Source organism: Herpailurus yagouaroundi, unplaced genomic scaffold (genome assembly GCF_014898765.1).
Source record: "Herpailurus yagouaroundi ecotype Mexico unplaced genomic scaffold, PumYag 162485, whole genome shotgun sequence".
Taxonomy (NCBI): Eukaryota; Metazoa; Chordata; class Mammalia; order Carnivora; family Felidae; genus Herpailurus; species Herpailurus yagouaroundi.
In genome coordinates, this window is record NW_024423209.1 from 10,805 (window position 1) to 25,282 (window position 14,478).

Here is a 14,478-nt window from a genome sequence, read left to right on the forward strand (position 1 = left end):
GAAAGTGTTCTTTTTAGAGCAACCAAAAAATTCCTGGGTTCTTGTAAGCATTTCCTCCAGAATCCTGGAGCAGTAGAGTGCTGTTTAAATTTCTCCAGGATTCAGTGTCACAAATCAAGAGCAGCTGTAATTATTCCGACTCTCATAACTCCAGAAATAAAATTTGTTATATTTCTTTTTAGTTTGGATTAGTGCAAATAAAGCCCTCTCTTTCCAAGAAAGGAGCAATTTCATCTATAATGTAAGTACCACAGGATCTTGGGATGTATTATAAAGAGAATGCACGAATTACACATCCTGTGCTACATTTCTCAACTAGCAAGGCAAGTATCCAATTGGGCTTTTACTACATGTAAAAGGTTCAGAGTAAAACTATTTTAAAAATTCCTCCCTTTTCCTCAATTGAACCAGAAAAGTAAACACATAAACAAAAGCAATTAATATTCATTTTGGCAAAGTCTCACGCTAGGATGTGTTTTACATATATTCTCCTTAGGCCTTTGCAGAGGAAAGGAAAACAAAGGAGGAACAGAATGAAGTTGGTGAGACATAGAGATGAATCTGAAATGAAACTCTATGAATTAGATGTCCAGGAAGTAAACATCCTCTGAGGGTTTTCCCCTTCTTAAAAATATTTCTAAATGACACAATCAGCCAATGTACCCAGACCTCTGGTAGAATTATTTATTTAATACTAAAATTTAGGAGGGGAAAAACACTACACCCTCCTCAGAAGCTTAAAATCTCGGGAAGTTGGCATATTCATGAAGTGATTGTAAAATAATAGAGTTATATGTAATCAAGTGGTAAATTATAAATACAGAACAAGAAGGCTATAGGCTTTGGGTGGAGAAAAACCACTGAGGTCTTACAGTGTGAAAAAGATGATCTGAAATAGGAGGAGATATTTGGAGAGTTTGGGGACAATGGCTGAAGGGATTTTAATGGAGAAAATAGAGGAGCACCAAGAAACAAGGAGCAACAATGCCAACTGGTCTCTGCTGCAACAGATAGGAAAACCCTGACCTTGAGAAAGTCCTTGTGTATAAGCAGATACAGCACAGACTGACACTTAGCACATGTAGCTTTGTTTGATCAGTAGCAAAAATGTGAAACTATAAAGTAAATTAAATGCATGTAAGAATATGGATGGCTACTTCGAGTTCTTGAATTGTGCTCAATATACAATTTTTTTTCACAGATTTCTGGACCCAATAAGAGGCCTTTTTAGTGGATTCCAGGTTAATAATATAACAATATGGATCCTGTATTTCGAGTGGATTTTTGTGTGCAATAAACGGTGAAATCTTTCCAAGATGAATCTGTTGTCATGGCTTCCTTTTCCCACTGCTATTCTCCCTGGTTTATTTCCCTTTTTATTGCCCATTGCTTTTAGAAGGAATAAATATTAATGAGTTCCACAATGTAGTTTGTACTCCTCTGTTAACATTGGTGAGAGTAGCTACTCCCTACTGAGCAATCATCAGCAAGGCAGGCAATAGCCAGCCACAAACCATTTCTTTTACATTCTTAGAGAGCAGGAGTGTGCCTTGGAAAACATGCTATTCATTCACCAGTGCGCATCCCTGATTGCTTGTTTCAAAATTCCTTCTGGTGCTATCATTCATCTACAACAGACTCTCAGGGAAGTAAGTGCTTAAGGGTTACAAAAAGCACATGTACTACAGTCACTTGACACTATCAGGTTATGTGACATTTTATCCACCATCTTTCTTTCATTAACGGAAGGACCTTTACTAATAGCTATGGTTTCATTCCATCTGGGTTTATAGGGATGAAGATAAAACAGTATCTTAGATGCTCTTCCTCTCCAATTTCCTAGCTTAACTGCTGGCAAGGTATAGCGGTTTTCTAAAGATCTGTAGCTTGGGAACCCCAAGCTAGGGCTTGATGAGTGAAAATAAGACCAGTATTAGAACTAAAAGTTCTACTTCACTTCTGAGGGCACAGTGACTTTTCCCACTCTTTCCTTGCCAGTCTGACCTCAGAAATGTGGAAAACCCGTTTTCTAGACATATATGCCTTTGTTTCTGTGTCTCATCTTAAAAGTACTGATTCTCTTTGGCTCCACTAGAGGTCAAAAGCTTATGCTAGAATTTGGGACAGATTTATTCAGAAGTCTTAAAGCTTCAGGTTCAGGTCCTTCTCATGCACAGTCCCTTTCTGGGGCCTTGGCAGAGATCTTAGTGATTTTGTATTTAGAATTTTGCATTTTTTAAAAAAAATAATAAGCGACCCTTAAATTATATAAACTTCGGGGCTTAGAAAACCAGGAGCTTTCCTGACCCTATCCTAGCCTCTTATATAGCTTTAGAAAGCCTTTTAAAAGGGCTCTCATTGGCTTTATAGTAAAATAAACTCCTGATTATAATCATAATGGTGCTTATAAAATAGAGGGAGATTTCTAAACTCATTCCAGACTTATAGAATCACTATCTCAGGGGATAATATCCAGGTAATAATATGCATTTTCTTAAAACATCCAGGTGATACTTAAACTGTATTCTGAGAATATATATGTCTTGGAAAAATAATTCACCCAAGGAATAAGGGTAAAGGCTCTTTATTAAGGATGGACCATGGTTGTAATGTACTTTCAGAGCTTAATTGAAGTCTCAAACTGGTATATTTGTAGAAGTTTCTCCATGTTAGCCTTACGAAGCATCAGTTCTGAAAATCCAGTAAAGAAAACTATAGAGACAAGGCTACTTACTATGAAGCTATAAGCTCCCTGAGGACAGGCATCAAGTCCGCTTTTGTTTTAAAACATTCTATCTTCAACGTCTATCTTCAGTGATACAATTTAATAATTGTTCAATAAGTAATTATGGAGTGAATGAAGGAATATCAAATAAGATATCCAAATTTGTAGCACTTCATCAATCAAACTGTGACTGATGTTCAGAAGAGTAACATTTGGGAGAACAGACACAGGATGAGTTTAACATTAAGTCACTGATTCCAACTGTTTATTCCCCACACTAAGCACTTAATCATTGCAGGAACCACATAATTAACAGTGTCTTAATAAATTCAATCAATATTGTCAGTGTCATCATATCATCATTATGACTACTGTTTTCTTTTAGACTGAGCATTTGGGACTTAAGTTTTGGTATGTGTAAGTATTCCATTAGACTTCACACTCTTGTAGAAATTCCAGTGTTTCTAGTCTATTAACATCTTTTTGTGTCAAAATTTATTTTCCAATGTTTTATCCTTGTTAGCTTAATATTACTCACATATTTTATCACCATACCATCTATGACTCTGTTCAAGACACCAAGATAGGTAATAATACATTTTATCTTCTCTAGGTAATAATTCCTTTGTCATTATTACCTTTGCCTAGGTAATAATGCCCATGTTATTCATCTTTCCCATTACAAACTGGGAGAAACGAATGACAAAAAGGGAGATAGGTTTGACATATAGGTACTCATGAATTTTCAATGTTTCTCTCCTTCAATTTTAAAAGTTTGCAATCACATTCATACTTCATTGAACAATACCACTTTAGCAATGTAATTTTTATGGAGTTTTATGTTCCTGGAGATTATTCTTCACTCTAAAAATACTAGAGAAAATTCTGGACATTTTTTAATTATCCAAGAAAATTTCCCATCAAATGCCATTTAATGGATTAAACCAATCTTCTGAATAGTTTTGACACTGCAAACATATATAATTTAAGTAAATCTCGTGTTATTTCCTTGATAAAATAAAAATTTTAGCTGCACTTTATAGATACAGAAGGCATTACCGCCTGAGAAATACATCATGTGTCATTTGTGTGTTTACATATTTGCCACCAATGATGAATGTGTGGACTGATTAATCTATACTCTTAGTTTGAGAACTATAAACACTCATAATACTGATCAATGCTCTCAAAGAAACAGTAATAATTAAAACAAAATAATTTCCTGTAAAAGCTTTAGACTCTGACATATAGAAGTTATATTTGTAGATTTTTAGTCTTCTTTATCTGGTATTAATTAGATCTCTAGGAAGCAAATGAGTTTTATCTTATTTAGCAGTTGTGTTGAATTGATTTTTATTTAGTACGTTTTATTTCCTGTTGGATTGGAAAAAATACATCTTATATGATTATACAAATATAATATTAATAATTATAGTTTATTTTGATAATTATTCTTACATTTTTAACATGCATAATGACAATATATAAGGGTGATCAAATCTGTCCCCTTTCCCAAACAATATACTCCTTATCATTTCCTCCTGTCATATATAACTGTTGCTCATTAAGAATATAGTGTTTTAGTCATGTATAATATTGCTTCATCATATCTATACTTAAGTTACCCAGATGTTTATCGAAATCTTTGCACATCTTGACTTCTTCTCTTGCTGATTTCAATTTCCTTCATCTTAAACATTATCACTTAGGAACTTTTTCAGTGATGGTTTCATAGAGGTCAACTTTTTCACTTCTGTCTTAATTTTGCCCATAGTTTTTGATGGTAGGTAGTTTTTAATGGTAGGATAAATAACTCTAAACTGACATTTATTTCCCTCTCAGTACTTTTAAAATATCATTTTAAACTCTGGATGGATTACTTTTTCTTTGTGTAGTTTGCAGCTTTGAATGGCACATTTTATCTGGGGAAACTCTATGGCTTAGGTTAAGGTATTCATTCCTTCAAAGATTTTGCTTTTGCTTATGTTAGGCAACTCAGTAGTACCATTTGTCATGCTATTTCTTTCTTTCTTTTTTTTAGTGTATATTTATTTTTGAGAGACAGAGAGAGAGTATGAGTGGGGGGAGGGGCAGAGAGAGAGGGAGACACAGAATCTGAAGAAGGCTCCAGGATCCAAGCTATAAGCACAGAGCCCGACGCGGGGCTTAGACCCATGATCAATGAGATCATGACCTGAGCCGAAGTCGGACTCTTGACCACTGAGCTACCCAGGCACCCCTGCCTGATGCTATTTCTTATATTAGTTTCTCAGTTTGGTGGTCTTTGGATTCATGGACGTTCCATAAATTTGAAACTTAATTAATTAATTAATATGAGTACAGACCCTTACGTGGAGTTCATAGGAAAGGTTTGTTCTTGCCCTGACTTCAAACTAAGGCTGAGGCTGACCTGCCTCCTTGTCCTCTCCCTCTCTAGGTAAGTTGAGTTCACTCATTCGTTGCCGCTATCACTCTTTGAGGTTGAAAAAGTAAAGCAGTATTTCCATTTTCACTCTCTTTCTCTGGCTAAAAGTTTTATGTCATACCCATTATAGACTTCACTCCTTCTCGATTCCCACAGTGTGTAACCCTCCTCCTGCAGGTACAATTACCACCCAGGGCAACACGGAGAGCATCAGTTCAGTCTTCCTGGTTCGTTTTGAAAAATCATTTAGTTAATCAAGACTTCAGTTCTGCTCTTAAAAGCATTTAAAGCAATATCGTACCCTGCCTGTCTAGGTGTTTTGTAAGGGATGATTTTCAGCTTTTCTAATCTTCTATAATAGGTATTTTTAGGCAAATAAAATTAAATAATATACATAAGGCCAAGCAGAAAAGAAATGAGGCTTCCTGGTTATTTGCATAGGGTTCTTTTGAAAGTTGCCTTAAGATGAAATTGAGAGTTTGTAAAGCTTTGTATGTAACTAGAAAAGAGAATAAGATATATAAAACATGTGGTCTTGAATGAGTGCCCACACAGAAGCACAGTGCAAGAATTTTGACTCTTTTCATTTGATCTAACAACTAGATCATGTTTCCTCTATTCAAAGTCAGAGGCATGAATAATTATTTATTCAGGGATGAAGGGTGTATATGAATAGAGCCCCTTGCTAAAATCAAGAGTTTTTAAAAGTATTTTTGAAATGTTCAAGAAATAATTTTCAGACAAACTGTAAGAGCCATTCACAAAGGGGAGAGTAAACATATCAAACAACAAATGTTTATTAAATAACAACTAAGTTAAAGGCATTATAAGCCCTGTTTTCATGTTTACATGGCTTACAATCTGTTACATATATGTATATATATATGTATATATGTGTGTGTGTATACAAATATATACATATATATATGTGTATATATATGTGTGTGTGTGTGTGTGTGTGTGTGTATATATATATATATATTTAGTTAGATACTTCCTGCTATCTCATTAGTAAGCTCTTCCTCTACTAAAAATTCTAAATTACCTTGGGGGTAGACCATTGACCAACTTAATCTAGTTCCCAGCATGTAAGTTTTTATTAGCTTCTATTCCAGGGGCTGACATCTCTTGGCATCTCACTTCTATTTTGTAATCTACTCATCACAAATTTCATAGGTTTAACAGCCCTTCTCTCCCACAAAATATCCTAGAAGTAATTTCCAAGAAATTACTGACTTTTTTCAAGGATTTCCTATGTTTTAATTATTCTATAATTATACCACAGTGCTTTTTACATCCCCCTGCAACTGTGAAAGCTGTCTTCAAAAGGGAGTCATGGTGTTATTTTGTTCCTGTTTCATTTACCTTATTGAGATTAGGAGAGGAGCACCTGGGTGGCTCAGTCAGTTAAGCGTTGGACTTCGGCTCAGGTCGTCACCTCACGGTTTGTGGGTTTGACCCCTGCATCAGGCTTTATGTTGTCAGCACAGAGCCAGCTTTGTAACCTCTGCCTCTGCCTCTCTCTGCCCCTACCCACCCCTCTTTCTCTCTCAAAAATAAATAAACATTAAAAAATTTTTTAAAAGATTAGTAGAGCTCAAAGTGGTGTGCTTAGAAATAGGATAAATTTTGAAAAGTGCTCCTACTGTCAATTTATCTCAACAGAAGCATTCATAACCAAATTTTATATATCTGTGTATATAATTATGGTATCCTAGTGACCATTTAAAGTTGGTAAATTTTAACATCTTTTTATGTTCTATAATTTTAACATCTACACAAAGATGTTATAGAAAGTCAAGAAACATGAAAGCACTTCTATCTGAGGGGTCCGCCCGGACACATTTCTAGATACAGAGAAAGCAAAAGTAAACCACTGTGTTTCCTAGATCATTTAAGGATTATATAAGGAAATGTACAGAGAACGTCTGATACATATTTCTGATCGAAATGGCATGTAAAATGTTCTCACCTACCTGTTATTTCAAAAGTGATGGATAGGAAAGGTGCAGCACTAGACTTCGACGTACTCTGATATTTACTTTCTGAAATAACAGGGAAATGGCACCATAAGCATTGTATTTCTCTTTTTTTTTTCAAATCAGCTTTGACCAAAGTGGGCTACTTTGTGGAAACTGTGGCTAAACATCTACAATTATAAATAGTGTGCATTCCATTTAGAGATGGTGACTATTTTATTCTCCTTATTTCTTTTCAGAACATGGGAAATTATGAACTCCTTCTTCATCTTTCTGTCTACCCATTCACAGTTCAACCACCTTCCTGCCATCCATCTTTCCATCGATCGTCCAAACTTTCTGCTGGTTTATCTTATTATATGTCATCATACAGGCTCATTATCCAGGCTGTTTTTCTTAATAGCCTCCAAGCCCACACACCTTATCCAGAGTTCACTGTGGACTTTTCAATCTGTTTTCTACAAAATAATGTTCTAACGTTCCCTATAATATATATCATGAAAGCTTCATGGTGCTTTAGAACCAATACTCTTGGGTTCCTTCATTTAAAAACATGTTCAATCTGTATTAAAAGAATGTCTTGAATTATAGAGTTAAAATCTACTTTCATTTCACTTTGAGCTCTTTAAAAAATCAATTCATGTTTATGTATCCAATGATAAGCAACATTTTCATCAGTTTTCTAGCTACTGCTAACCTCCCCATGGGCAAAGCCTCTTCCTGCCATATTCTCATAAGGGTCAATTTCATGCCAGCATAAGCTGGACACTGTTCACAGCCTGCTGGAATTCCGGTCAGCCAGCTGAACAGAACCTGCCCAGGGTTTTACTACTAACTCTTGTCAGTAGAAAACTTGTCAAACCTTTCTTCTAAAGAAGTGGAAATTTTGCTCTCCTGAAATACTGTAGGACAAATGTTGTCAAGATTGGGAGGGTTACCTATGGCCTGTGGCAATACATGAATAAGACATGGATGGTCTCCAATATCAAGTAGATATATTTTCCCAATTATCTATAGGAACTATCAGCAACTTCATAAATATTCCGATGGTATAATTCAATGGGCACAAATAAGGTGCGAAGTTGCAAATATAATACATTATACTTTGTGCATACTTTAATAAGATACATTTTGATTTTCTGGAAATTAAATATATTAGCTGAAGGGAGGAGAATTTTTTATAGCCTGGTGTGTGTGAGTCTATTAATAGTAGTGAATACACCAATGAATAAAGTTATTTAATGTGGCCCTGTCCTTGTGGTAAGGTGGATATCACCATTCCTCTGTGTAATGTGATGTGCCAAGGTAATAAAGGAATTTTATGTGAACTTCACATCACTTGTTTTCAGTATTTTTACATCAGGAAATTTCATTTTGAGTTAAAGTATTTTACTTTAGGTTAAGGTTAAGGTATCTTTTAATAACTTGGTTACATGTGGAAAGAAGACATTTGTTCAGAGAACACGTGGTGCAAATCTGCAAACAGTGTAGACTGCGTTCTTCGTATTAAGCGTAATACAAATTGCTCTTGGGGCAGGTTGTTCATGGTTATACAATCAGGATTACTTGAGATCAGTACTTTCTTTTTAGGACTCATTGAAGGAGTGATTTGGAGGACTTTCCCTCTCTTTTACAAAGTAAGCTTTCATTCTTTGGTATTTATTGAAAGAAAACAGAATGTGAACAATCCTCACAGCCCACAGCCTCATTGTTCTCCATCCACACACATGTACAGTCTTACACATCACCCTTGGGATGCTGGCATATTGAATAAATTTCCCAGTGGGAAATGGTAAGTGCTTCTGGGGAGAAATTCATATAGTCTAAGTTCTGAGAAAAAAAAAAGCTGCAACTTTTAGGGAGGATTAACTGTCTTTAAAAAGACTACATAAGGTTTATTAGTATTCTTGGTATTTGAAATGAAATGACACAAATTACCAAATTATTCATGTTACATACATATATGATTAATATTAATTTTAGGCAAATTGATTATTTCCATATCCATGGATCATTGCTTTGGCATTTGCTTTTTTACTCCAACACGTACATCTTAATGACAATGTTCTTTTTGTTTCCCTTTTTCTCTGTGACTTTTTGGTGCTCTGCCATGCTTTTGGCAGTGATAGGGAGACTCCATGGCAAAATGGTTAAAAAAAAAAATCCCACCCAGTTGCAATTCAGAATTCTGAAGGATCTTTTGAAAGTAATAACCCACAGGACATAACTGACATTCAGAAACTAAAATCTGATCTACCTCTAGCAATGAAATTATACTACTCTGAAAGGACTGCTATAATAAATCCACCTAACAGTGTTAAAAATGTGGCCATTAAAATGGCCAAGAAAATATTAATGTACTAACATTACATGTTTTATGCTACTTTCTTACAACCTCAAGAAACATCAGTAGTAAAATGTATCCCTAGGCTAGATTCCTAAATGAGTTGGGTGACATACTATGTAAAGTTAGTGGATACAAAACAATTAAATTGTGCAAGTTGCAAATGCACAACTTCAGTGCTTATTTTCCATGAATTGCTGGTCATTGGTGCCACTAATTTTGGGGGGAGGCAGAGGAGTCCTCTCTTCTGTTTTTTTTTTAACACTCATTTCTCTTGGTTCTTTCCCTTCTCTTCTGGGCATCCTTCACCAGATTTCTTCTCTGAAAATTCTCCTATTTTGGGTCTTTATCCTTATTCTTTTCCCTTTCCAACCAACATATTTGCTGGGGAATACTACCCTATCCTATTTACAACTTGCCAAATACAACACACTCATCTTTTTTGGCAAGATTTCTCATTGGCTTTTGCTTGTCTTCACCAGTACGTTTCAATACATGCTGTCCTCTCTGCCTGGAATAAACCTCTTGCATTCCTGATCCACTTCCTGTGTGGGAGGTGTGTGTCATCACTCAGCTGTAGTGCCACTTCCACTATGTTTCTGTTTCTCTTCTACCGCCCGCCCCCCCCCCCAGATATTCTAAACTCAAGTTGTAATGCATTTCATACTGTATTATACCTATTGGTTTGTGTGCCCTCATGATAACCATGAGCACTTTCCTGACACAAATTTTGTATCGATATTTCCATCCATATCACCTCATACAATTTTTGAAACTCTGTTGGCAACTAATAGATATTTATTTAATGGACTAATGATAGAAATCCTGCTCTTCTCAGGTAGAGGGAAGGTAAGAAGGTCTGCCTATAACATTGCTTAAAAACATTCATATGTGTAGGGAGTTAAGAGCAATTAATTGAATACAAACTTAATCTAATAATTATTAGAATTGTAGAGTAATATTAATATATAATAGTATACACTTTTAGCCTTGACCATCTTGAACTCACTTATCCTTTCGCACACTAAGCATATCTCGTCCCCAAATTGAGATTTAAACAACAAAAAAGGTTCTAAGACAGGTTTTCCAAATCAAAGGGTTTAATCAAGAGTTTTTTAAAAAGTCATGTCATTACTATCATTACTATTTTTTAATATTTATTTATTTGTTGAGAAAGGGAGAGGGAGAGAGAGAGATGTGAGGGGGAGGGGCAGAGAGAGACAGAGAGAGTGAGAATCTCAATCAGGCTCCATGCTGTCAGTGCAGAGCCAGACAGGGGGCTCGAACTCATGAACCCTGAAATCATGACCTGAGTCAAAATCAAGAGTTGGATGCTTAATTGACTGAGCTACCTATTATTATTTTTTTTTTACTGTAGTCGTACTTTGTACTTATTCTGTATTTATTTCATGTAAATTCAAACTGAAAATTTCACTCAATACCATAATTAACCTACTATTTTTCAACCATATTACAAACAGCAAAAGGGGTTGCCATTTTACAGGCAGATTTTACATCTTATATAAGGGAACTCTAGCCTTCAAAATAAATGACCATTCTACATGTATACTTACAAGATGTTTTCTTCTGTATTTATAATTAGTTACACCTGCTAAATTTTGACTCAGAGTCTGCAGTCAGAATATTTAAAAGGCTTGTCAGCAAATCAGAACTGACCAGGGACAGAATTGGATTATTACTATTTTTTTTTACAACCAAAATTTAAATTACTGTTCATCAAAGTGGATATCAGCCATGATGTGAACAGAGTTATGACTGTTCATGTTCCGGATATCTATATGTATATCTGTCTCCCTGCAGGGTGACTCCAGGCTCAGTCTGCATGTGTAAGTTGAAAAGAAGAAGATAGTTTACCTTCTCTGTCCTTGTGGGTGTTTAAGTGCGAGAGGAGGTTTTCATTGGTCTGCACGCAGTATACCTCTCGCATCTGCACCCCTCCTCCGCAGAGGGCAGTCTGGTTGCCCCGCCTCTTGTCCTGCTGACTGAGCAAAGGGTCCACCCGGCACTCAGTCCACTCTGTAGTCCTCCAGCCATACCTAAAGAAAGAAAATGCTGGCCGTGGCAACCATGTTTATTCAATAAAACTTTGCTCTGTTCTTCTTACATATTTTTTTCTTAAAAAAAAATTAGTCTAAAAAACACTTTCCTCTTGAATCAACCATAGACTACTACATCTGTGGTACAGATTCGGGTTCAATTTCTTCTCCTCTATCCTCAGCAGTGCTCCATTTAAAGAGGGGTTAAATTTAGGATGATCCTGTTTTATTTGCAATTACTGGAAGTTGCTTATAAATATTTTATGAAAAGAGAGCATAATGCTGAAAACATAAAATTTTATGTTCAATTAAGCTGAACTCAGGCTGGCCCTTTCTTGATGCTTATAAACAAAGGAGGATTGAATCTGAGAATGGAAAACATTCTAAATGATGATCAACCCAAACATTTGTTTTGCCTTTAATGCATGAAAATTGCTATTTCATACTGGATCAAAATTATAAGTGTGTGTGAGGATTAAAAAATATATAACAGTTCAGAGTTTTCTCTTTATTGTGAAGAATGAGTGTTTTTCTGTAGCACTGAGAATCCCTGATGAGTGCCTGATGAATGTTGAAAGAGCTGACGTTTCTAATCAGTGGAACACAGGAAAGATGATCTGTGGTTCTAAATTAAAGCTCCAATCAACGTTAGGATGTGAAAGAAATGTTGGGGGCTTGTCAGCCCAATATGTGCTTTAAGGCAATAGCCAGGAACCATTTCCCGATGCCACTACAGATAGAAGTGATGGCATTTCCCCACCTCAAGGAAAATGGATATTCTGAAAGCACAAAGAGAATGGCTCATGTAGCACTTCGTGTCACTTTAAACAAGATGCTTCTTCGGTAATCAGATTAACAGCCAACATGGGTACAAATGGATGTACTAATGTTCATCGCAAATGGACAAAAAAAGTTAAATGGGCCTTCTGATGTCTGATCTAGGTGCTTCGCTTTGTCAATAGTAAAGTTTCATGACAGCAAACTAGACCTTCACATTCATTTTTCATTTTTAAAAGGGGGTGAACACAGCTGCAGGACTGGGGCATCACAGAACAATGCTCCTGACATATATACATTTATAAAGGAAGAATGGCATTCAGATAAATTAAAAAAAAGAAAGAAAGAAAGAAAACACGTATAAATGATGCCTTGAGTCAGAGGGTCGGGAGGGGGATGTCAAGGAAAGTGAAACCAAACAAATCATTCTTTAGGGGAGTTAAAATGAAAATTTCACTTTTTATAGAATAAAGTCCAAAAGTCGGAACATTTTTTAGGACAGTGTTTGCAAAATGGTATTTTATTTTTCCCCACTTAGAATTTGTAAAAATCACTATTTCTCAATTCACTAATCATTTAAAATCAAATGGGTATGTGAACACGCAAGGTAGGGAGACATCACAGCATAAGCTGCCATCCTTTATTTACTCACGTGGCACAGGGGACAACTGTGTCTCCTTGAGATGCACAGGGTTCTCTTTCTTCAAGTTCTGGACACTCCTTCTCACTGCCAATAGGAAACTGCCTAATGATCCGTGTCCTGACACGAGTGCCTTTTGGGGATGCCACATCACGGCACGTGTTTGAGCAGGGACTCCATTCTGACCACTCTGACACCTGGCACTCTTTGGTGATCACACAGGACTGGAAGGTCATTGGCAGCTTCTCTTGTCGGCAGAAGCTGCAAAAGAACATTAGGATTCTCATCACAGACTAATGAGCAGTTACAAACTTTGTCTTCTACACTCCAGAGTAAAATAAGCTCGGACATTTTTATTTCTACTTGGAGGTACAATGCCAATTTCATTGAAAATATATCAACATTTATGATGTGTAAAAGCAGTCAGACTCAAAGCTAACATTTGCATTTCCTATTTTGTAAGAGTTGTTAAGCTGTTCAGAGGAAATAGAAAATAAAGGGACTAAACAAAATTAACTGAAACTAAGCTTACCATATTGTTCATTTCACTCATTCCAGATTTGTTTTAATTCAGAAAATGAGGAACCAAGAACAGTTAACATATAATTTTCATTGTTTAGTGATTTAAATAAACATGACTGGCTAACTTAATACAATATCGTTTTAACAAAAAACCCCTTAAATGTAAGTTTAATATTATTAAAAAAGTTTTTTTAAACATTTATTTATTTTTGAAGGACAGCACAGAGCCTGATGTGGGGCTCGAACCCACAAATCTTGAGATCATGACCTGAGCTGAAATTGGGTGCTCAACTGACTGAGCCACCCAGGCACCCCATAAGCTTAACACTATTTTTAATATCATTTGAAACTTTCGCTGTCACAATTTTATGATTATTCAAGTACATCAACTCTTGTAGTTCACACTTTAATATACAATATACATATGGGTATCTTAATTAGATACATCATAAGCATTAGAAATATAAATCTATTTATATATTACAGAATACACTCTAAGTAGATGTCTCATATTTACTTGTCAGTAAAGTATTTGCATTCAAACTGTTATCTCTCTACTCCTACTTGAATTAGAGGGATGCTGGGTTCTAAATTGTAATGTATACATATGAAGATGATGTTATGAATGCCAATGAGTACAGGCATATGCACTTTGAGTGGTTTTCCTGGAAGTGGGTGGCCTTGTGTTGATTCTTAGTTGAACTCTTGCCCATTCTCAATAACCAATAATGCATGTTTACAAGACATGGGCAGCCTGTCGCCATGATACAGCCATCTGTTCCACTGGGAGAATGCACTGATAATTCTGTCTTGTCATTCAGGTGCTATATTTAACTATGGTGATTAACCATACCAAGAGGCAGGTCCGTTTTAATGTAACAACTCACATTCAATCTTCTTAATTCTACTGGCATGTGCATGAAAATTGCATTCCTAGGAGACAATTAGAGCTCAAAGCATCAAAGTCAATTTGTCTGAGCGGAGAGGTCTGGGAAGAAGAATCATCCAA

At 35.8% G+C, this 14,478-nt stretch overlaps 1 protein-coding gene across 2 annotated transcripts in view; it reads right to left on the reverse strand.

Annotated features, from left to right (window-relative positions):
- Positions 1 to 7,102: 7,102 nt before the first annotated feature.
- LOC121026795 (thrombospondin type-1 domain-containing protein 7A-like) overlaps positions 7,103 to 14,478 on the reverse strand; it is a 55,407-nt gene continuing 48,031 nt past the window's right edge. For both annotated transcript variants that reach the window (XM_040469581.1, XM_040469580.1), the window contains 3 exons: positions 12,960 to 13,208; positions 11,349 to 11,530; positions 7,103 to 7,195 (listed from right to left, as the gene is read on the reverse strand). In XM_040469581.1, coding sequence (XP_040325515.1) covers positions 7,119 to 7,195; positions 11,349 to 11,530; positions 12,960 to 13,208 — 508 coding nt within the window. In that variant the 3' untranslated portion in view covers positions 7,103 to 7,118. The remainder of the gene's footprint in view (positions 7,196 to 11,348; positions 11,531 to 12,959; positions 13,209 to 14,478) is intronic.